This window comes from Polypterus senegalus, chromosome 9 (genome assembly GCF_016835505.1).
Source record: "Polypterus senegalus isolate Bchr_013 chromosome 9, ASM1683550v1, whole genome shotgun sequence".
NCBI lineage: Eukaryota > Metazoa > Chordata > Cladistia > Polypteriformes > Polypteridae > Polypterus > Polypterus senegalus.
This window is the reverse complement of record NC_053162.1, coordinates 181,187,342-181,211,784: the sequence shown is the minus strand read 5'-3', so window position 1 is coordinate 181,211,784 and position 24,443 is coordinate 181,187,342. Positions and strand designations below refer to the sequence as shown.

Sequence of the window (24,443 nt, the reverse complement as noted above, 5' to 3'; positions counted from 1 at the left end):
TGAAGGTGCCAAAGTAAGAAAACATTTTTAAACAAAAATAAAAAAAAGGATGCACCAGCCACAAAAACAGATCGTAGCGATTTAATAAAGGCATAAAATGCAATAAATATTTCTCTGCAATTAAAATGTAACTTCTGCATTTGAAATTTCTAAACTGGATGAACCTCAAAATTCACTGAAGTCGTAAATACGGCATGCCTCGTTTTGTGAAGTGGTTTTGGCTGTTTGGGATTTTGTTTAAAAACCTTTAAAAGTTCAAATATGAATAGTTGAAACAAACCCAAAAAACAAATTAACATTTAAAACTAAGGAGTGAAACTTGTCCATAAAAATTCCTAAGAGTCCCTCCATTCAACCTCAAGTTACAGTCTCAGATCCCCAAATTTCCGCCACAGACGCACATCTTTCTAAAATTTCTCAAAACATTTTCCAGATATCAAATCTAGTTTGTCCATTAAAAACCTCAAAAATCGCTCATGAAAAACATACTTTATTCACAGATGAAAAATGGAGAAAATTAGAAGCACATTCAAACTCTTATCTTTGATTAGATAGAGCCAAGGACTTCCTCTCTGCATGCACAGACGCACCACAGACGTACCACACGTGGCTCTCCTATCATCGGCCAAGTCAGACGTTTTCTTCTGGTTTTTGTAAATCTTTGTGTGAATTTGAGGTCAAATGTCAGTTAGTTAAAACATCTGTTGAGCTTCTGTAAAACATAAAAAACTCAAATAACCCCCTTGAGATAAACAACATACTTCTGTATCTCTGTGAGTCGTGTCTACATAAGACGACATGCCACTGTCATCAGCAATGTGCGCTCTTTCAAACCCTAGCAGTATGACCACCAAAGAAATAAAGAGGGCCCACCTCAGTGTTTGGGGCAAAGACACGTCCTTACTTGATGGACTCCTCTGCCGCACGGTTTAAAGTGACAAACCAGACAATTCAGGCGTCATTAAAGTGCACATTGACGACTTTCATTTAAGAGGATTTGCATGAACTTCAGTCACACCACACAGATATGACAATAGTTTCAACACACAGTCCCCCACAAAATTGTTATTATAACTGAGCTATTTTGTAAGAGTTCTGACTAGCTTTCCCCCATTGGTCTATAAAGGCAGAAGAGACTGCCTTTTCTTCTTCTGCACCTCTGTTAAGTCACTGGGTAACTAATGTTCAGTAATATTTGAAATTGGAAATAAAATCAAATTCTCATGCAGAGGATCTGATCAAAACTTTTTTAAAACCTGGCAGGACCTCCTAATCAATAACATCTTAGAATAAGCATTCATACTGGGGGGAAAAACTCCTTTCTCTCGTTACTACTCTTAACAGTTTTACTCAGGCTGCTGGCCTTCCTCTCTCTCATGGGTGGGGCTTGATTTGATTTTAGTTATGTTAAGTTTGACTTGATTGTATAAAATGTTATATGCTTTTAACAAATTCAATAATAATTAGTAATAAAAAAGGCAGGAGAAACAACCACTGACACAGTCTTCTGACATTACAAATTAAGCAAATGTTTACTGGGAAGAAAAAAAAAAAAATCACAATTTCAAAGCCTCTTTAATATTACGGAAATACAAATTATCGGCTAAATAGATCTTTTACTTCCTTGTAACAAATATTTCACAAAAGGTTTCTCAGTTACTGAGCTCTATATCTCCTCTACAAAACGTGATAAAAGCTGAGCTGAATATTTTCCTATAATGTACTAAAAGGAAGTTATGAAGTCCAACAAAAAGCGCCTTTCATTGCATTTCTATGCAGAAATTCATAAACGTAATGCTGTTTAACAACAGTATCAACTGTCAGGAAAGCAAGACCGAAAATCCAGAATGGTCAGGAGCAACTTCAGTCAAAAACATTCCCTCAAATCTGCTCCTAAAAAATAACTTCAACAATACTGGAGAGCTTGTCCATCCACTTCTGGGGTCAAGGGATATTATTTTCTAATATGCAGGCCAAATAAAGTTCTATGTAATTAGTACTATGAGCGAGAGAGAGAGAGAGAGAGAGAGAGTGAGAGAGAGAGAGAGAGAGAGAGAGAGAGAGAGAGAGAGAGAGAGAGAGAGAGAGAGAGAGAGAGAGAGATAGATAGATAGATAGATAGATAGATAGATAGATAGATAGATAGATAGATAGAGTGAAAGGCACTATATAATAGACTAGCTGATTACCCAGTGGCTTCGCTCACTGAGTGCAAGGGAAAAAAAATGTAGGATATAAATTATCAAACAGTAAAACATTAACATGTAAGAAGTAAAGATACATTGAGCACTACTGGAGTGCTTTCGGGTAAAGTACATTTTAAAGGCGCTATAGCACAACAGGTAGTACTAACAGCAGCCTAAATGTATTTGGATCATCTCTCAGTAGCAGATCCCATGTGAAAGCCACTACACGGCCGCTGTGGTATAGAAATTACATTTTCTATGCGATCCTCCAAATTTCTGCCTGACGTTTCACTACGTGCCTGTGATTTAAGAGAAAAATTATTCTGAGAAATGTGGATGCTGCCCTTCCGTGCTTAATGGGCAGAAGGTCCAAACAATTCCCAAGTCGAAAACTTTACATGAAGAGGTCAGTACGTCTTCTTGGATGTAAACCCTCCATGTTCTCAAAAGAATTCATCACGAAAGCAACCTTGAATGTTGCGGTGTTTTAGTGACCCAAACTCACCTTAAGGGACAATAAGTAGTCATGCAGCGCAATTTACAAAGAGGGTCTTGCTTCGATGGCGCCGATTACACTCATTCACAAAGATTTCCACTCTCCCAGGAGCCGACAGGGCACTCAAAGTGTCACAAACAGTGAGAGAAGAGAGGACGCTGCCCAAAACTGCGAAGCTCTCGACCTGGCGTGAGCAGCCAGACATTCCACGCCTCCCAGTGTCCACTTTGTTCTCACGACCCATCGCAGCTGAAGGCGGTCTCGTCTTCACATTGTTTACAGCTCACCGCAGTTAAAAAGTAGAAAGACGCAAAGATGTTTTCCTCTTCTCTTCTACTATCAAGTACTGGCAATTAAAAAAAGTTACAGTTTGACAGTTTCCGCGACGCGGGGCGCAGTTCAATGGGATAGATCAGCGTGTTTGTATTTACTTCTTTTCAATATCGGTAGAATAACTCTCACACAAATAATAACAATTTGTAAAGACAATATAAAAATGGCGTCCACAAACGAAGTGATTAGTTCCTGTATGATAATATGTTTTGTGGTCATACGCAATTTCTGTTTCGCGTGGTCATATGTAATTTCCATTTCAAATGCAAAAAGAATTTTATAGATAGATAGATAGATAGATAGATAGATAGATAGATAGATAGATAGATAGATAGATAACTTATATGATATAACCGTTATATGATAGATAAGGCACTATATACTGTATGGCCTTTTACAGAAGCCCCATAAATTATTATTTTTATGACAAACAAGCCCCCTCACAAATACACATGTGAATGAATAAAAAAAGAAAACCTCTGACCTGACTAAAGATAAGAGGAGCAGTCACGGCCACAGTGAAGCACTATAAAAGTGTATTGCCATGGAAGTTGAATCATAATTTAATTAGGATTTCCTGTTTGCTTCAAATGTTCCAATTTCAAAACATAATCTACAGCTTTGTGTTTATTTCTGATTCTAGTAGAGTAATATTCTTTAGTATCACTACAATGTGTGCAGTAACTCACAAAGCAACACACACTGAAGCCTTGGTGAGGCATGAATCAGCCGCTGTTCACTTTACTCTTTTTGAATAGAAGCTCATACATGGGGTGGAGGAAATGGAAAAAAAAAGTTACTCAGTGTCACTGCAGCAGAAAAGCTTCTTATTTGCACTTATGCGATGGCATCATTAAAGACTAACTTGGACACAAGGCAAATACAGGAAAAGAAATTCCCTTGAACCAAGTCTTTGATTAGCAGATGCCTGCCAAACTCCTGAAACACGCAGAGGAACACCTCAGCTGGGCAGACTTCAAGTCTACCTCTAGGTACCCTTCATGACTCTTCATATGCTGTATAATCCTATGGGACAATTGCAATCCTGTGACTGAATATTCCAACGGGTCTCTTCTCTATTTTCAATCACCTAACGCAGCACTGAGACAGACATGCTCTGAAAGACTTAGAAAGTCGGTACCAATGAATGCTCTTAAGTTACAGGGAAGAAATTCAAAGTTATTTTGGATAAATCCCAGAACTTGCACTTTGTCCACTTAACTAGTGACAATTTTCTTTCCACCACACTTGCCTTTATTCTCTGAGCAGTTCTGTTCCTTCCCCCATTTACACTCTTTTGATCAACACTAGCGTATCACACATATAAATATAATAGAGGAATTTTAAAACATGGATTCTACCAATAGGTGGGAATTGCCTGCAGTGCCACAATACAATATTATCAAAATTCTTGGATCATTATAGTTTTTTTTTTTTGATACTTTACAGTATACACTGTAGGGTGCAGGGCTGGTAACAACACTTCAAGATAGGCCCACCCGATCAACAAGGCTCAGTTATAGGATGCACTCAGGACCCCCTGGAGGTCATAGTGAAGGAGAGAATGAAAACAAAACCGAGTACCATTATGAAGAACGCTGCTCATCCTTTATCTGACACCCTCACAGGGAAAACTGTCAGCCAGCAAATCATTCAGTAGAAGGTGCGTCAAGAAACGCCATGGGGGCTCCTTTATATCAACAGCAATACATCTGCGTAACGCCTCACTGGGACCAGGACTGTCAAGTCAGAAGTTTTTTTTTCTTTTTAATTTTCCTACTTTTTAGTCATTCTGCTGTGTATTCAGACCCGTGTGTATTTATTTATTTACTGATCTACCTACAGTACAATCCCTCTTAACCGGCCAACTTGGGACTGGACCCATGGCCGGTTGCCTCTTTGGCCAGTTAATCCGACACATACGTATTTTCATGCAGAAAAATATTTCTAAGGTATGTACTGTACCTCTTCAACGTCCATATCCACAAGGCATCATCCACAATTTCGCACATGGGTTTTTTTTTTTGTACGACCGGATAGTGTGGTGTAGCAGATCCACAGCTCAAGTCAAAAGGGCCACTTTTTAAATAAATAACCGCCGCACTTGCAGCTTAGCGAGTATGTGTGGCCGATCGGTTCCCGGGGAATTCGTGATACGGGCGATCCTAGATTAAGTGCACAGCTGAGGAGTCGTCCGCATCCGTAATTGTTCCCAGGAACTGCTAACTGCCACATCTGATCCACGTCCCTGTGATAAATAGAAGCGCGAGGTGGCTAGGGGGAGAAAGTAGATAAAGGAAAGCTGGTGAAGGACAGAGAACGAGAGAAAGAGAGAGCAGATTCGATGGAGCAAAGGCAGGCAGCTGGGAGGTGAACCCCTGCAGATGAGTGTATGGCCGACACTCGGTGGGGCTGAAGAAAGTGGTCGCTCCAGCTGAGCAATCACAGAGCTGGAGTGACCGGTATTGACGACTGGCCATCGAAAGGCAGCAGCAGTTGTGGAGGCGTTGGGCTGGTTTAACCCCAGCATATGCGCCCTGGCCGCTGGGAAAAGAACCAAAGTCTCGGTAGTAGTCAGGGATTGGAGGGCTACCGGACCAGTGTGGAAGGCAGCTGCACCTGCAGGTAGGGCGACTCCCATGTTGCGAAGCCCGATGGGAGAAGCAGGGGAGCCGCCAGGTAGAAAGAAGAAGGCACCGTGGAAAATTCATAAAGGAATATGTAAACAGAAATCACTCTGAGCGTAGGAGCCCTCTCACCTTCCAGGAAAGTGAATACATATAATATAAAGAAGAAGTCAGGATTTACAAAATACATCCATCCATTAGCCAACTGGCTATATCCTAAATACAGGGTCACGGGGGTCTGCTGGAGCCAATCCCAGCAAACACAGGGCACAAGGCAGGAAACAAACCCCGGGCAGGGCGCGCATACGCACGCACGCATGCACACACCAAGCACACACTAGGGACAATTTAGAAACGCCAATGCACCTAACCTGCATGTCTTTGTACTGTGGGAGGAAAGCCATGCAGACACGGGGAGAACATAGGGAAGACCTGGGAAGCGAACCCGGGTATCCTAACTATGAGGCAGCAGCGCTACCCACTGCGCCACCGTGCCGCCCAGGATTAAAAATTTTAATGTGAGGCCAGTTAAGAGGCACTGTACTGTATTTGCTTTATTTAAAGAGCTTCTGTAAAAAGCCAAAATTCCCCTCTGGAGACAAATAAAGTTCTATCTATTTATCTATAGTAAATATTGAGATGTGTTTATACAATATGTCGCAATTTATTTTTTTCCTTTTTTTTTTTTACCTAACTGAAGTTAAAGTTCTAACAAATCATGATGGCCAAGTATATTTTCACAGAAAAGAAAAAAGGTACAAGTACCTCAAGAGTTTACACAACAAATGTGACATTCATTTTAATGTTTAAATTCCGCAGAGTTTTGGAGGAAAACAACATAACTGATTTTAAGTCTGCGATTAATGAATTAATCGACTGGAAGTCCAGTTCAAAAAAAAAAAATCAGAAGAATTAAATTAAAATGACAGTGCAATAGGTTAAAAATAGGTTTGGGGTGAAAAAGAGTAGGACCAGGGTACTTAAACAGGGGTGACAGAATCTGGTCAAACAAGATCCGTAAGGCAGCATTTCAAGACCTTGTAAAGGATGGATAAAGGTAAGCTTTTTAAAATCAGTAGTGATGTAAGGAGACGAGAGACACGGTCAGTAAAGGGAGTACAGAAGAAGAAGAACTTGGAGGTGGCAGAAAAAAGAATGTGGAGATGGATGTGTGGAGTTAGAAAAAGAAAAAAAAATAAGAAATGAGACAAACAGAGGGTACAACAAAAGTGGGAGAGAAAAAACAGGAAAGTAGGCTGAAGAGTGTGATGGATGGCCGGCTTCATATTCCGGCCCTGACCCCTAGGCCGCCAGGAGGAGGAGCTCTCCCGACAGCATGGACGTGCCATGAGTTCCAGCAGGGCCTCATGGACTTTGTAGTTTTTATACACAGCCCTGCTGGATACCTTGGGGACCACTGAGCTGAGCTGGGAGGAAGGGTGGCCAAGTGTCTGGGAGAGGAGGATTGAGTGTATTATTGGAGTATTGCTATTTATGAGTAATGTGGAGTGGAGGGTGCTTAGTGCACTGCATTATAAGAAAATAAAAGAGTCTTGCACTTTTACTTGGTGTTTGGAGTGGTACCTGAGGGTTCAAGAGGTGGATCAGAACCTCTACTGCAACACGTGGTATGGAGATGTGATGAGGTGAGACAGTGAATACGTGGGCAAAAGAGTGATGGGAATGGAAGTCCAGGGGAAGAGAAAGCAAAGGAGGCCAAAGCGTATGTGGATGGATAAAATAAATGAAGATCTGAAGGAACAGGACCTGACTGACTCTGCAGAACTGAAAAGAATGGAGAAGGTTGACAAAGCACTTCAACCCCACACTGAAGTAGGAAAAGAAAGTACCGTATATACTCGTGTTTAAGTTCTCCCGCGGATAAGTCGATTTTACCGTATAATTTCCGGTATTTTATAATGTCGGTCGTATAAGTCGAATGAGGAAAACTCACACTATTGGTCCAAGAGATTATGATATGCTAACGCCCACCTGAGAGAATAACCACAGAGCACAAGGCCTTTTATTTTCCTATGCATTGTGCCTACCCGACTTATTCCGAAGTGACATTTGCAGTTTTGTGTTTTTTGTATCTAACACCATCATACACCTTTATCGTAAGATCATCGCTCATCTACAATGGAGCGTTCGATCAGAAGAAAATATGAAGCTGGTTTAAAATGAAAGGTCGTTGAAGTGGCGAAAGAAACTGGTATGTGCACTGCTGCAACAAAATTCAATGTGTCTGAGAAACTGATGTGAGATAGGAGGAGGGAAGAAGAAATTTAAGTGTCATATTTTTGAAGGGGCGTATAAGTTGGGGTCTGATTTTCTGATCGATTTTTCGGGTTTCAAGACCCGACTTATACGTGAGTATATACGGTAAGAGGTGGAAGAAGACTATGCTTAGGCTATTATAATGAGTCCTCCTTCTAGATTAACATGCCGGGGGCTCCTTACTGCTGGCCAGTGAATTTGAGGCTGTCTACACGAAAGGCTCCAACTGCCACGTGGCTTTAATTTACCATGAGACTTTTAGAGAAAAGCCAAGCAAAATGACACCTTTTATTGGCTAACTAAAAAGATTACAATATACAAGCTTTCGAGGCAACTCAGGTCCCTTCTTCAGGCAAGATGTAAAAGAGAAACTGGAGTTCCCGGTGTTTATATACACACTAGGACAAGAAACAACATTGGTAAATCTTTAAATGAGAAATCTTAAATATAAAAAATTAATAGATCCCTTCAGGCTATGGTTAATTTAACAAGAGAGAAAAGAACAATGTATGGTCAAGAAGGGGGGAATTACTTTTTCACACAGGGCCATGTAGGTTTGGATTTTTTTTTCTCCCTAAACAATAAAAACCATCATTTAAAAACTGCATTTTGTGTTTACTTGTGTTATATTTGACTAATGGTTAAATGTGTTTGATGATCAGAAACATTTTGTGTGACAAACATGCAAAAGAATAAGAAATCAGGAAGGGGGCAAATAGTTTTTCACACCACTGTAAATATATTTTAACCCAATATATTTGTAGGCTTTCTCCAAGCAAGTATAATTTCATAAAATGTTAACTGTTGAAACATAACACCAAAACATTTTAATCCCCAACACTCATTAAGCAGGTACATCCAGTTAGATTGGGAACAACAAAAAAATGTCACCATTTAACCTGCTCTTCAGGAGAGTGTGAATTTCGTTCACTTTAATCTCCATGACAAAAGCTACTTTACATCTACCATAAGCCCGGCTAATACTCAAGGCTCCTGAAACTGATCTTACACCACAGTTAGGAGGGGAAAATCCTTAGTCAGCCTGAACAAAAGTACCTGTCTGCTGATGCCCTCCGTCTAAACATAATGCCACCGGAGCCTACTGCTTGAGTACAGAATGCAGAAATTGGAACTTGGGCTGAAAATCATCAAACCTACATACTTCAAAAGGCTGATTAAATTATTTGTCACAGTTAATTTGCAGAACATTCTTCAACAATAATGAATAACTGGAGACACCATAAAATTAAATGAATGAAGAAAAAAAAAAAAAAAAACATTGTTTGTTGGACTTCCTACCATTTCACCTCGACAAAATGTAAATTACTGGCAGCAATTTGTCAGCTTCAGAATTAACGCAACGGATAAATTAAATCATTTTACTTGTCCCATCATGAAATATTGTAAGACTTTGCTCAGATGACTACCTAGAGAATTTTTATTAACAAAGACACACCAAATAAAAAAAAATAAATAAAAAGAAATGATCTATAATTTACCAAAATAATCCTTTTCTTGATAAACCTGTTTAAGATAATAACCTGCAGGCAAAACCTACACCTTTTTAGTGTGGCGTATAGCAGGCAGACTATTTACCGTATCTGTCCGATGTTACCACGTACAGATCATGAAAACTGCACCTCGTGAACAGGGACACTGACTGCATAGGAAGACACTTCAATGTTCTGTTACTTCTGTTTTAAAACAAGGGGCTTGGCTGGAGATTCTTGAACCACATTAGAAGAGGACGACTATTTTTGTCTGGACAGCATAACCGCCATGACGCAACAGATGGGGCTGAGCTTTAAAGACACGGGGGTTTGAAGCAGTGACATACAATATTCATAAACTTGTTTATCTTGAAATACTCAAAATACTAAAATTACTCTTTCTTTTTTGAAAAGATTTTACTTAACTTGATTCCTTTGTTTGGGTCAAATCTTGCAACTGATTTTAAACCCACTTTTGCAAAGCGAATTTCTTCAATTTTTGTATACATGTTCAGTTTCGACGACAATACAGTAATCTGTCAAAACCAATGCAATTACACATTACTACCTCCAAATTAGAAACTTTGTTAAACAAAACCTGCCCAATTTTCCTCACTTCCCACATACCTCTATCCTGGAAGAAATATTGACCAGTCGTGAGGACTCAGACAGCATCTCCGTAATACATTAAAACATTTTACAGTCCCTCCCTTTCAAAGATCCCAGAGTACAGTGGGAAAAGGATCTCTCACTCAGCATCTCAGAAAAGGAGTGGAAGGTCGCAATGCACAGAATTCACTCGAGCCCCATATACAATACAATTTATTTTTGTATAGCCCAAAATCGCATAAGAAGTGCCGCAATGGGCTTTAAGCATACAGTTATTCAATTTACAATTATATATTAAGCGCATCCGTCTGCTATTTTTAATATATATAAATGAGTTAGAGAGGAATATAAGGAACAAGCTGGTTAAGTTTGCAGATGATACCAAGACAGGTGGATTAGCAGATAATTTGGAATCCATTATATCATCACAGAGGGACTGGGACAGCAGACTGGCTTGGGCAGATTTGTGGACGATGAAATTTAATGTCAGTAAATGTAAAGAATTACACATAGGAAGTGAAAATGTGAGGTCTGAATACACAATGGGCGGTCAGAAAATCGAGAGTCCATCTTACGAGAAGGATTTAGGAGTCACAGTGGACTCTAAGCTATCGACTTCCCAACAGTGTTCAGAAACCATTAAGAAGGCTAACCGAATGTCAGGTTATATAGCGCCTTGATGTGTGCAGTACGAGTCACAGGAGGTTCTGCTCAACCTGTATAACACACTGGTGTTGTAACAGTCACCACTTCAGTCTCTAAATTCTGCACATTTCCGTTTTTAAGCGTTCATTCCGTGATTCTGTCCGTGATTTCCGCATCGCTGAGACCATAGGGCACAACGATCGCCGTTTTTTGTTTTTTTTTTTTTAATTGAATCCCTAAGGTCCGTTGATGTGGAATGCACAACTTTTAAGTCCTTGTTTTCATTTTTGCTAAAGACGCCAAGTGGTTTGCTCTTCACCATAAGAGTGTAATTTCCCGCATAAAATATAATTCCAAAATGGTCTAAAAAATAGTATTTTTTTAAAAAAACATTTTATTGAATGAATTAAAATCAAATACCACTCCATACAAGTAAGTCAAGGTTAACAAAACTAGGTTTGAAAGAGATCAACTCCCACCCATGAGAAAGAGAGCTAGGCCAACCGAGTAAAACTTTAATAGTAGAAAAAATAAATACATAAATAAAAAATTAATAGAATAAAAAGAGGGGAGAGAATCCACTTCCTCAATGTAAATGCTTATTCTAAAATGTTATTGATCATGTCCTGCCAGGATTTGAAAACGTTTTGTGCAGATCCTCTTAGTGAGAATTTTATATACAAGAATTTTTCCTGTTTCAAATAATATACAACATCAGTTACCAAATGACGTAAAAGAGGTGAGTTAGAATTCTTCCAGTTGCGAGAGATGAGCCAAAGTGCTCATCTGGAGTCCTGTGTGCAGTTTGGGTCTCCAGGCTACAAAAAGGACATAGCAGCACAACAGAAGGTCCAGAGAAGAGCGACTAGGCGGAGTCCAGGGCTACAGGGGGTGAGTCAAAATTAAAAGAGCTGAGCCTTTACAGTTTAAACAAAAGAAGATTAAGAGGTGACCTGATTGAAGAGTTTAAAATGATGAAGGGAATTAGTGCAGTGGATCGAGACTGGTATTTTAAAATGAGTTCATCAAGAACACGGGGACACAGTTGGAAACTTGTGAAGGGGAAATTTCGCACAAACAAAACAAGGACGTTTTTCTTTACACAAAGAACGACAGACACTTGGAATAAGCGACCAAGTAGTGTGGTAGACAGTAAGACTTTAGGGACTTTCAAAACTCGACTTGATGTTTTTTTGGAAGAGGACTGGCGAGCTTTGTTGGACTGAATGGCCTGTTCTCGTCTAGAGTGTTCTAATGTTTAAAGTTGTCCAAAATGTTTCCAGGGCGAGAGCCAACCTGCGAACGTTGCAATCGAGCTCCAGCCTCACTGGACCACATGTTTTGGGCCTCCACCAAATTAACACTCTGGACCAAAGTCTTTAAATGCCTTTCAGAGAGCCTGGGGGGTCACAGTCCCTCCTAATCCATTAAAAGCTGTGTTTGGTGGGCTCACAGAGGGGCTTAAAGTGGAGAAGGACAAACTGTAATTGCCTTTACTTCACTTTTAGCACTTTGGCTTATCTCTCGCAACTGGAAGAATTCTAACTCACCTCTTTTACATCAGTGGGTAACTGATGTTGTATATTATTTGAAATTGGAAAAATTCTTATATATAAAATTCTCACTAAAACGTTTTCAAATCCTGGCAGGACATGATCAATAACATTTTAGAATAAGCATTTACATTGAAGAAGCAGATTCTCTCCCCTCTTTTTATTCTATTCATTTTTTATTTATGTATTTATTTTTTCTACTATTAAAGTTTTACTTGGTTGGCCTAGCTCTCTTTTAAACCTAGTTTTGTTAACCTTGACTTACTTGTATGGAGTGGTATTTGATTTTAATTCATTCAATAAAATGTTTAAAAAAAAATACTATTTTTTAGACCATTTTGGAACTATATTTTATGCGGGAAATTACACTCTTATGGTGAAGAGCAAACCACTTGGCGTCTTTAGCAAAAATGAAAACAAGGACTTAAAAGTTGTGCATTCCACATCAACGGACCTTAGGGATTCAAAAAAAAAAACGACGACCGTTGGGCCCTATGGTCTCAGCGATGCGGAAATCACGGACAGAATCACGGAATGAACGCTTAAAAACGGAAATGTGCAGAATTTAGAGACTGAAGTGGTGACTGTTACAAAACTTCCCAATAAATTAAATGACTGAATAATCTGTAGTTCTATCATTCAGATACTATTTTCTAATTTTTCGTCTTTGAAGCGAACACAATTCTTCGTAGAAATCCAGTCATCCCTCTATGTTTCTGCGCGTGTTTTGTGTATGTTAAAGGCACACGAATTAGCCAGCTGCACGAGACAGAAATGTCGAAGCGATCAGTATCAGATACCCCAACTACATCGAAAAAACTAAGAAACACGAGCTTAACTGCAAAATTGAAGGCACAACAATACTCCGGCGACTTTTACGAATCCGGACAACAACTTTTCTGCAAGTTTTGCCAGCATACCATACATAGACTGGACACAAAAAGATACTTTCAATGACCACATCAAATCTAAAACCCATCCCAAAAACAAGGAGAAATTAAGATCAAAAAGTGTTCCCCTTCAGGTAACAACAGAGGAAACAACAAAATTGTCAAATGCAAGATACCAGTTTGTGTCCATGTGAGTCAGACATACCGCTCAAAAAAAATGACGAAGATGCGTCCTTTCTTTGTAAACAAGTAAGCACGCTGCCAGAAAATGAGAGCAGTCTTCATGAAACTCATTTGCCCCGTGTCTTTGAACAACATATGGACGCCATTCTTCAAAAGATTCGTGGCAAGAAAATATATGTTGTAGTAGATGAAAGCACTGATAGCCGAGACCACCGTGTTCTCAACACAGAGACAGGTGGGTAAAGGTTTGGCTGTACGGTAATTTTTACCAGCTCTAATTGTACGTGATGTATTTACTGTGAATCATTTAACCGATTAAATTATACAGGTATTTATCCGGTATTAACAGTCTTTCCCTTAGAAAAACATTACTAGTGAACGGGCACTGGTTGTTAACGGGTTCCCTTTTAAAAATTAACAACGATGTTTCTGGATTTAATAAATGTTTTGCCTCATGGCGACGAGGCACGCAGGGTCCACATTTGACTCCTCCGTTATAAACTTTGCCCCTACGAGCAGGCGTCTCCTCAAATGCAACGAGCCCTTAAAAGCGGGTCACTCTTTCTTTTTTCTAAAAGTAAAGTAAACCTTCATCTCAGGGGTACGCATCAAACTAGTGACAGCTCTTACAATTCTGGAGGGCACTTCTGTCTGTCCTACTACGGTCTCAGCATACAGCATCATGGAGATTCTGGACTCCTGCCTGAAAAATGGAACTGCAAAATAAAGTTCAGTTGTGCTAGTGTGCCGTTTCATCAAAAGGAATGTAAAGTGCCATCTCATTATTGTTTGTTTTGTTGTAGCAGTTGCTACTTACAGTAGAGAAGAAAAAAAAAAAACAAAAATGGTGAAAATCAAAAATGGATTCCATAGGGCCCACGGATCAATAATGCAGGCATGCGGGGGTCATTCCATGCCTTATGATCACACTTTGGTGGTCCTAGACCTCTAAGAGCCACTTCTATAAGACTGCCACATTTCCCACATTAGAATAGTGGATGTCTTTTAAGACTATTAAATTAAGGTCAGTGACTACAAATATGACAAATTTTTGACTAAAAGCTGAGCCCTGTAAGAACTCATGAGGGTGAAAAACGCCAGATGTTAAAACATAAGAATGCGGCCATTCTTTAAGACTATTTGAAGGTCAGTGATTATGAACATAATGTTATTTTGAATCCCTTACCAAGAATCTAGCACCCTACAGAATTTCAAACATAAGCATGTGGGGTATCGTTTTAGACTACTTCATGGTCAGCGACACGAATATGACATTATTTCTGATTTTTGATCCTTTACTAGGGATCTAACCCACTCTGGACTTCCACCAGAGGGTGTCAAATGACCAGTTTCAAACATAAGCATGTTGGGTATCATTCTAGAGGACTTGCAAAATCAGTGATATGAACAGGATGCTATTTTGGATTCTTTACTAGGGATCTAGCCCTCCGTGGACCCCTACCAGATGGTGTAATATGACAAGTGTCCATTACAATTGAGACTCTGTAGACATGAACCATTTAAACTGAAGCGCTCTTAGATGGGACTTACAGTCATGTGAAAACATTAGGACACCCTTTGAAAGCATGTGGTTTTTGTAACATTTTTAATAAATGGTTATTTCATCTCCGTTTCAACAATACAGAGATTAAAGTAATCCAACTAAACAAAGAAAACTGAAGAAAAGTCTTTTCAAGATCTTCTGTAAATGTCATTCTACAAAATGCCTATTCTAACTGAGGAAAAGATAGGACACCCTCACATGTATTCCCTCTTAAATTGGCTCAGATCTCACACAGGTATATCACACCAGGTGCACATAATTAGTAGATCGTTACTCTGCATGTTGAATGAGGCTTGCCCTATTTAAACCTCAGACATTTAGTTTGGTGTGCTCCTGACTGTTGAAGTGAGAGTGAGCACCATGGTGAGAACAAAAGAGCTGTCAGAGGACTTCAGAAAAGATTGTAGCAGCCTATGAGTCTGGGAAGGGATTTAAAAGATCTCAAAAGATTTTGAAATCAGCCATTCCACTGTCCGGAAGATAGTCTACAAGTGGAGGGCTTTCAAAACAACTGCCAACATGCCCAGGACTGGTCGCCCCAGCAAGTTCACCCCAAGAGCAGACCGCAAGATGCTAAAAGAGGTCTCCAAAACCCTAAAGTGTCATCTCGAGAACTACAGCAGGCTCTGGCTACTGTTGATGTAGAAGTACATGCCTCTACAATCAGAAAGAGACTGTACAAGTTTAACTTGCATGGGAGGTGTGCAAGGAGGAAACCTTTGCTTTCCAAGAGAAACATCGAGGCCAGACTGACATTTGCCAGAGATAAAGTTGACAAAGACCAGGACTTCTGGAATAATGTTCTTTGGACAGATGAGTCCAAAATTGAATTATTTGGACACAACAGCAGAGGACATGTTTGGCGTAAACCAAACACAGCATTCCAAGAAAAGAACCTCATACCAACTGTGAAGCATGGAGGTGGAAGTGTCATGGTTTGGGGCTGCTTTGCTGCAGCAGGACCTGGTCAGCTCACCATCATAGAATCCACGATGAATTCTACTGTGTATCAGAAGGTGCTTGAAGAACATGTGAGACCATCAGTTAGAAAATTAAAGCTGAAGCGGAACTGGACCATGCAACATGACAATGACCCAAAACATACTAGTAAATCAACCAAAGATTGGCTGAAAAGAAGAAATGGAGAGTCCTGGAATGGCCAAGTCAAAGTCCAGATTTGAATCCCATTGAGATGCTGTGGGGTGACTTGAAAAGGGCTGTACGTGCAAGAAACCCCTCAAACATCTCACAGCTGAAAAAGTTCTGCATTGAGGAGTGGGGTAAAATTTCCTCAGACCGATGTCGAAGACTGGTAGATGGCTACAAGAACCGTCTCACTGCAGTTATTTCAGCCAAAGGAGGTAACACTCGCTATTAGGGGCAAGGGTGTCCTATCTTTTCCTCAGTTAGAATAGGCATTTTTGTAGAATGACATTTACAGAAGATCTTGAAAAGACTTTTCTTCAGTTTTCTTTGTTTAGTTGGATTACTTTAATCTCTCTGTATTGTTGAAACGGAGATGAAATAACCATTTATTAAAAATGTTACAAAAACCACATGCTTTCAAAGGGTGTCCTAATGTTTTCACATGACTGTATTTGTCTGCAGAGGGGAAATTAGGCAACAACACATTTTAATATTTCAATCATTTGACGCAACTCTTCTCGTTTATGTTCCCATACCTCACGAAGTGAATCATTCCATTTCTACATCACATTACATCCTGTATTAGGGCGGCCTACGTTAATTCAGCCTTTGTCTTCTTTAACTTTATTTCTAAGAAACCATAAGCCAAGTAAAGGGGCTAGGATGACACCAAAACAAGAACACAGGAGGCCAATAACTGCATCTGATTCAGATCTCCTGCTAAAAAAGCACAAAACAATACAAATTCATTCAGATGGTCAGTTATTAAAAAAGTTTTGCCCAGAGTAGTGTAGACTTAATTCATCTTAAGTAGTGTAGACTTAATTCATCTTTTAAAGCAGAAACAACAATTAAAAAAAAAAAAAATTGGGAGTGTTCTCCCCTCGATTTTCTCGAATACTCAAATATGGGGATGGATATTTGAGGAGTAAACCACAAAGAGAATGATTATATTTTTATATTATGTACCTCAAAGAACCATCAACAACAAATCAAACCAAATTTATAATATACTGAACAATTATTGTAAAAGTAAAGTTAAATAAATCAGCAGCTGCATGAATAAAAGGTAAAGTACCACTTCTGGTTAACGAAAATAGCCCAAAATTTGATAGAAATCTAACCTTTGTATCGAATACCTGTATGCAAAATTTGGTTGGCCCAAGTGAGAGCGTAATCAAGTTATCGTGTTTACACACAAACAAACACAGACAGAATTCCAAAAATGGTACTTTTGGACTCGGGGAGGTCTAAAGCGTGGAGATTCACCAAAATCTCGACATCGAATTTTTAGACAATTGCAATACTTTCCCTATAATTTGTATACAAGAAAGTAAAAAACACAAAAAAATATAAATTCATTGAGATGGTCAAGTATTAATAAAGTTTTGCCTAGAGCAGTGTAGACTTACTTCACCGTTTAAAGCAGAAACATCAATTTTAAAAAAAATCGGCAGTGGTCTCCCCTCGACTTTCTCGTATACTTAGATACTTCTGCTTTTACATGCATTTTTATTACTATTTAATTTAATATTGTTCTTTATTAGTATACTGCTGCTGGATTATGTGAATTTCCCCTTGGGATTAATAAAGTATATATCTATCTATTTATCTATCTATATGGGGATGTATATTTGAGGAGTAAACCACAAGAGAATGATTATATTTTTAAAATTATGTACATTAAAGAACCACCATCAACAACAATTCAAATCAAATTAATAATATACTGAGCAATTATTGTAAAAGTAAAGTTAAATAAATCAGCAGCTGCATGAATAAAAGGTAAAGTACCACTTCTGGTTAACAAAAATAGCCCAAAATTTGATAGAAATCTACCCTTTGTATCGAATACCTGTATGCAAAATTTGGTTGGCCCAAGTGAGAGTGTACTCAAGTTATCGTGTTTACACACAGACAGAATTCCACAAATGGTATTCTCAGACTCTGGAGGTCTAAAACGTGGAGATTCATCAAAGTCTAGACATCGAATTTTTGGACAATTACAATAATTTCCCTATACTTTTTACACAAGTAAGAAAAAAAACACAACACAACATGAATTCATTGAGATGGTCAGGTATTATTATAAAGAGTAGTGTAGACTTTCTTCATGTTTTAAAGCGGAAACAACTTAAAAAATAAATTGTGAGTGCTCTCCCCTCGATTTTCTCGTATGCTCAGATATGGGGATGGATATTTGAGGAGTAAACCACAAGAGAATGATTATATTTTTATATTATGTACATTAAAGAACCATCAACAACAAATCAAACCAAATTAATAATATACTGAACAATTATTGCAAAAGTAAAGTTGAATAAATCAGCAACTGCATGAATAAAAGGTAAAGTACCACTTCTGGTTAACGAAAATAGCCCAAAAGTTGATAGAAATCTACCCTTTGTATCGAATACCTGTATGCAAAATATGGTTGGCCCAAGTGAGAGCGTACTCAAGTTATCGTGTTTACACACAAACACAGACAGAATTCCAAAAATGGTACTTTTGGGCTCAGTGAGGTCTAAAGCGTGGAGATTCAGCAAAATCTCGACTTCGCATTTTTGGACAATTACAATACTTTCCCTATACTTTGTACACAATAAAGAAAAAAACACAACACAACATGAATTCATTGAGATGGTCAGGTATTATTATAAAGAGTAGTGTAGACTTTCTTCATGTTTTAAAGCAGAAACAACAATTTAAAAAATAAATTGTGAGTGTTCTCCCCTCGATTTTCTCGTATACTTGGATATTGGGATGGATATTTGAGGAGTAAACCACAAGAGAATGATTATATTTTTATATTATGCACATTAAAGAACTATCAACAACAAAATCCAATCAAATTAATAATATATTGAACAATTATTATAAAAGTAAAGTTGAATAAAAGCAAACTCTGCAGCTGCATGAAAAAAAAAAAAAGTAAAGTACCACTTCCGGCTAACGAAAATAGCCCAAAAGTTAACAGAAATCTACGTTTTGTACCAAATACTTGAATGCAAAATTTGCCTGATCTAAGTGAAAGCGTACTCAGGTTATCGTCTTTACATACAAACACACACACAATTCTAAATATGGTATTTTCGGACTCAGGGAGATCTAAAATGTCGAGATTTTTGGACGATTCCAATACTTTTCCTTTACTTCGTACACAAGAAAGTAAAAAACACAACACAATATGAATTCATTGCGATGGTCAGGTATTATTATAAAGTTGTGCCCCGAGTACTGTAAACTTACTTCATCTTTTAAAGCAGAAACAACAAGTTTAAAAAAAAGAGCCAAACACACAACGGAAAAAAGAAATAAATAAGACGTGTGGTGTATGACAGCTGGAGAGGAAAATGAGGAATCACTCAACGCATCCCAGCAAAATGCAAATGTGATCTTTAAGAAAAAAGATCCAGGGATGGAAACACTTAAGATGCATCCACAGACGTCACCTGCAATCCGAATGATCTAATCAGCTAAGCATCAAGTGACAGACAAACTGACTGACTGACTGATTCATGGGCAGAAGCTATGAAACATTTGTGTGAAAAGAAACAAGAGCAGTATGGGATATCACAGATATACTGACTTATCCGTCCATTTTCCTAACCCTCTTATCCAGGGTTGGGTTGTGGGGCAGCTGGAGCCTCTCCCAGCTTCACTGATGAAAACAAGAAGCGTTGTCACCGATGCCTAGCACACTGCTGACTGTCCAAGGTCTGGGAGCCTCTCCATGATGAACTTTCACATTGGAGAATTCATGAGCAGTCATGCGACTGTTGAGGAGAATCATTCTGAAGGGCTCACTTAGTTTAATGTACAGTAAATGTCTGAGGGCCATACCATCTTTAAAAGCTTAAACACAAGTTGTCACTGTCACTGTGTCTGACATACCGTTTATATTAGGCAGGCGCACGCACACACACACAAAGGACAGTGTAAGGTAAGGAGGAGTTGATGACAATCCTTTCAGTGACCTCATTACTGAAGGCAGAAGATCCCCAAGGATTCCCTTCTTTGTGACAGGACTAATTTTGGGCACCCTACCCTGTTTATTTGCACACACACGAACATGGGCCGGCCCAAATACTTCAACGTGAAGCCTTTTAAATATGTGCCGAGAAAACAATTTAAACCCGATGGGAACCCCAAAAAACCTAATAAATAACAACTGTACATCAATAGCGAACAATGCCTACATCTGACTGCCCGGCCTGCTCTACACCACTAACGGTTCCTACAGACCCACTTTTCTCCCAGATTAATGTTTTCTTACTGAATTATTGTAATGTTTTTATTTTTTCTTTCAACAAAACTTAACTGTTAATCGCGGCACCTCGTCCTTCCTTCCGAGACAAAAGCAGCTTTTCATTGCCAAAGCGCAGCGGAGGAGAAGCAGCGGCGGCGGCGGTAACAGCAGCAGCAGCCTCGGACTCGCCTAGAGGCCGGAGCGCGGAGAAGCGAGCTGAGAGGACGACCGAAGATTAGGAGCAGCAGCCAGACCGCGCTACAGGAGCAAGGAGGCGACAGCAGGGAAAGCAGTAACTCATCATAGGTTTCTTACCAGTGGTAGTCTACCATTTAGTTTTCACCCACAACAAGTTCGGCCGGTGTTATGTGTTATTATAATGACTATGCGGCTGTTAAGAGTTTTGTTTTGTGGTCTTCGAGTTTGGCTCTTCTCCTCTCTCACCCACGTTCACCGACGTACGTTTAACATGCCGGCTCAGGATGACTGCGCTCGGTTTTCTTGGTTTTTGAGGTGGCGGTGGTTGTATTTTTTTTTTCTTTTTAGGAAACCATTAACAACTGCAAAAAAAAAAGCTCCTCTTGTATTGCCTCCTCTTTTCCAGTTACGAGGAGGGACCCCTGGCTTGCAAACAGGGAACTGCCGCCACTCTGCGGTGCGCGGTGCGCGCTGCGAGAGAGGCGGGAGACACTGGCGGCCTAGAGAGCGCGTGCGCTAGCGTTCCGTTCCGTGCACGCGCTTTTTTGACTAAGTCTTGCGAGCTCAGGCACTTGGAGAGATTTCGAGTCTCGGTCACTCTTGAAAGGTTTTCTTTCTCCTTAGTATTTTAAAAATGATAACATTTTAACGGTTTAAAGATAATAGTAAATTGGACATGTTTGTCAAAAGCTTTATTTATATCGAGGGTTTAGGAAACCTGGCGTTTTGAGAGTATCTGTGCAAACACAAATAGATGGGGGAACATGGGTAACTTTTTCCTCTGCTCAGGTCTCATTAGATATTGTTTGAATTGTGAATAGTTTTACTGTGTGATATCTCCTGACTCGCTGGTGCGACAAAAACACCACATATCATAGACAGTTTGACTTAGATAGAGATAGATAGATAGATAGATAGATACTTTATTAATCCCAAGGGGAAATTCACATAATCCAGCAGCAGTATACTGATACAAAGAAACAATATTAAATTAAATAATAATAAAAATGAAAAGAATTAAAATAAAATGAATGTTAGCATTTACTCCCGGGTGGAATTGAAGAGTCGCATAGTGTGGGGGAGGAACGATCTCCTCAGTCTGTCAGTGGAACAGGACAGTGACAAAAGTCTGTCACTGAAGCTACTCCTCTGCCTGGAGATGATCCTGTTAAGTGGATGCAGTGGATTCTTCATGATTGACAGGAGTTTGCTTAGTGCCCGTCGCTCTGCCACAGATGTTAAACTGTCCAACTTTAATCCTACAATGAAGCCTGCCTTCTTAACAAGTTTGTCCAGGCGTGAGGCGTCTTTCATCTTTATGCTGCCACCCCAGCACACCACCGCATAGAAGAGGGCACTCGCCACAACCATCTGGTAGAACATCTGCAGCATCTTACTGCAGATGTTGAAGGATGCCAACCTTCTCAGAAAGTATAGTCTGCTCTGACCTTTCTTACATAGAGCATCAGTATTGGCAGTCCAGTCCAATTTGTCATCCAGCTGCACTCCCAGATATTTATAGGTCTGCACCCTCTGCACACAGTCACCTCTGATGATCACAGGGTCCATGAGGGGCCTAGGCCTCCTAAAATCCACCACCAGCTCCTTGGTCTTGCTGGTGTTAAGGTGTAAGTGGTTTGAGTCGCACCATTTAACAAAGTCTTTGATTAACTTTCTGTACTCCTCCTCCTGCCCACTCCTGATGCAGCCCACAATAGCAGTGTCATCAGCGAACTTTTGCACGTGGCAGGACTCCGAGTCATATTGGAAGTCTGATGTATATAGATTGAACAGGACCGGAGAAAGTCCCTGTATTGCTGCACACAATGTCAGACCTGCAGTTCCCAAGACGCACATATTGAGGTCTGTCTGTAAGATAGTCCACAATCCATGCCACAAGGTGTGAATCTACTCCCATCTCAGTCAGCTTATCCCTAAGGAGCAGAGGTTGGATGGTGTTGAAGGCGCTAGAGAAGTCCAAAAACATAATTCTTACAGCACCACTGCCTCTGTCCAGGTGGGAGAGGGATCGATGAAGCATATAGATGATGGCATCCTCCGCTCCCACCTTCTCCTGGTATGCGAACTGCAGAGGGTCGAGGGCGTGGCGGACCTGTGGCCTCAGGTGGTGAAGCAGCAGCCGCTCCATGGTCTTCATCAGATGTGACGTCAGAGCAACAGGCCGGAAGTCATTCAGCTCACTAGGACGTGATACCTTTGGGACAGGAGTGATACAAGATGTTTTCCAAAGCCTTGGGACTCTCCCCTGTTCCAGGCTCAGGTTGAAGATGCGCTGTAGAGGACACCCCAGCTCCAACGCACAGGCCTTCAGCAGTCATGGTGTTACTCCATCTGGACCTTCTGCTTTGCTGGCACAAAGTCTTTTCAGCTCTCTGCTCACCTGGGCTGCTGTAATTGTGGGTGGGGATGTCTCACCTATGCTGGTATCAGCAGAAGGATGGTTGGAGGATGCAGTACTCCGAGGTGAGAGTGGGTTACTGTGATCAAACCTATTAAAAAAGTTGTTCATTTGGTTTGCTCTCTCCACGTCTGTCTCGATGGCGGCACCCCGCTTCGAGCTGCAGCCAGTGATAATCTTCATCCCATCCCACACTTCCTTCATACTGTTGTTCTGCAACTTCTGCTCCAGCTTTCTCCTGTACTGCTCTTTTGCCGCCCTGAGCTGGACTCGGAGTTCCTTCTGCACGCACTTCAGCTCATGCTGATCACCACCTTTAAAAGCCCTTTTCTTCTGGTTCAAAAGGCCCTTGATGTCACTTGTAATCCATGACTTGTTGTTAGCATAGCAGCATACTGTTCTTACTGGAACTACAATGTCCATACAGAAGTTGATGTAATCAGTTGTGCATTCATGTGCACTTGACCTGATATCTACTTTTACAGGAGGACACGATTCTTGGGGGAGGGGGGTTCAGCCTCTATTTTACTTATAAACACCCACAAACACATTGTTTTACTTCATTATCTATCTATCTATCTATCTATCTATCTATCTATCTATCTATCTATCTATCTATCTATCTATCTATCTATCTATCTATCTATCTATCTATCCTTAATGATAAAGATTAAACCAATAGGTGTCTTCAGCAAAAATGAGAAGGTTGTACATCACCCGACCCAAGGACTTGGACAGCAGACAGACTTGGGCAGATTTGTGGCAGATGAAATTTAATGTCAGTAAATGTAAAGAATTACTTATAGGAAGTCAAAATGTTAGGTTTGAATACACAAGGAGAGGACTGAAAATTTAGATTCCACCTTATATGAAGGATTTAGGAGTTGCAGTGGACTCTAAGGTATCGACTTCCCGTCAGTGTTCAGAAGCCATTAAAAAGACTAACAGACTGTCAGGTTATATAGCGCCTTGATGTATGGAGTACAAGTCACAGGAGGTTCTGCTCAAGCTTTATAACACACTGGTGAGGCCTCATCTGGAGTCCTGGGTGCAGTTTGGGTCTCCACGCTACAAAAAGGACATAGCACAAGAAAAGGTCCAGAGAAGAGCGACTAGGCTGATTCAGGGGTTACAGAGGATGAGTTATGAAGAAAGATTAAAAGAGCGGAGCCTTTACAGGAGATGAAGAGGAGACTTGATTGAAGTGTTTGAAATTGTGAAGGGAATTAGTCCAGTGGATCGAAGCAGAGACTTTAAAATGAGTTCACCAAGAACATGAAGACACAGCTGGGAACTTGTTAAGGGTAAATTTCACACACACATTTTGAAGTTTTACTTCACATCGAGAACCTCCAGTTTTGGTGATTGGCACTGGTGTCGCTTCGCCTTTTGGTCTGCCAGTGGAAAGCTAGGAGGTCTCTTTGCTTGAGACAGCTGTCCACATGCAGGTAAGGCTGTACATGGGTTGGGGGCACTATAAAGCAGACTTACCTAACATTCATATAAAACAACACAGTTAACAATAACTATGGTGTAGGTGAACGAAAATATCAAACATAGGAATGATTCATGATCATA

At 40.0% G+C, this 24,443-nt stretch overlaps 1 protein-coding gene across 3 annotated transcripts in view; it reads right to left on the bottom strand.

Moving 5' to 3' along the window:
* Nucleotides 1-24,443, bottom strand: part of LOC120536085 (multivesicular body subunit 12B-like) — a 270,910-nt gene that overhangs the window by 209,386 nt on the left and 37,081 nt on the right. Inside the window, exon 1 of one of the 3 annotated variants that reach the window (XM_039764455.1) lies at nt 20,564-20,915. The exons of 1 other annotated variant lie outside the window; for it this stretch is intronic. Coding sequence is in view for 1 of the 2 variants with exons in the window: in XM_039764454.1 (XP_039620388.1) it covers nt 20,321-20,371 (51 nt within the window). In the remaining variant the exon portion in view is untranslated. Of the gene's footprint in view, nt 1-20,320; nt 20,504-20,563; nt 20,916-24,443 lie in introns of those variants that run through there. One more of the 3 variants, XM_039764454.1, reaches the window with a different exon arrangement.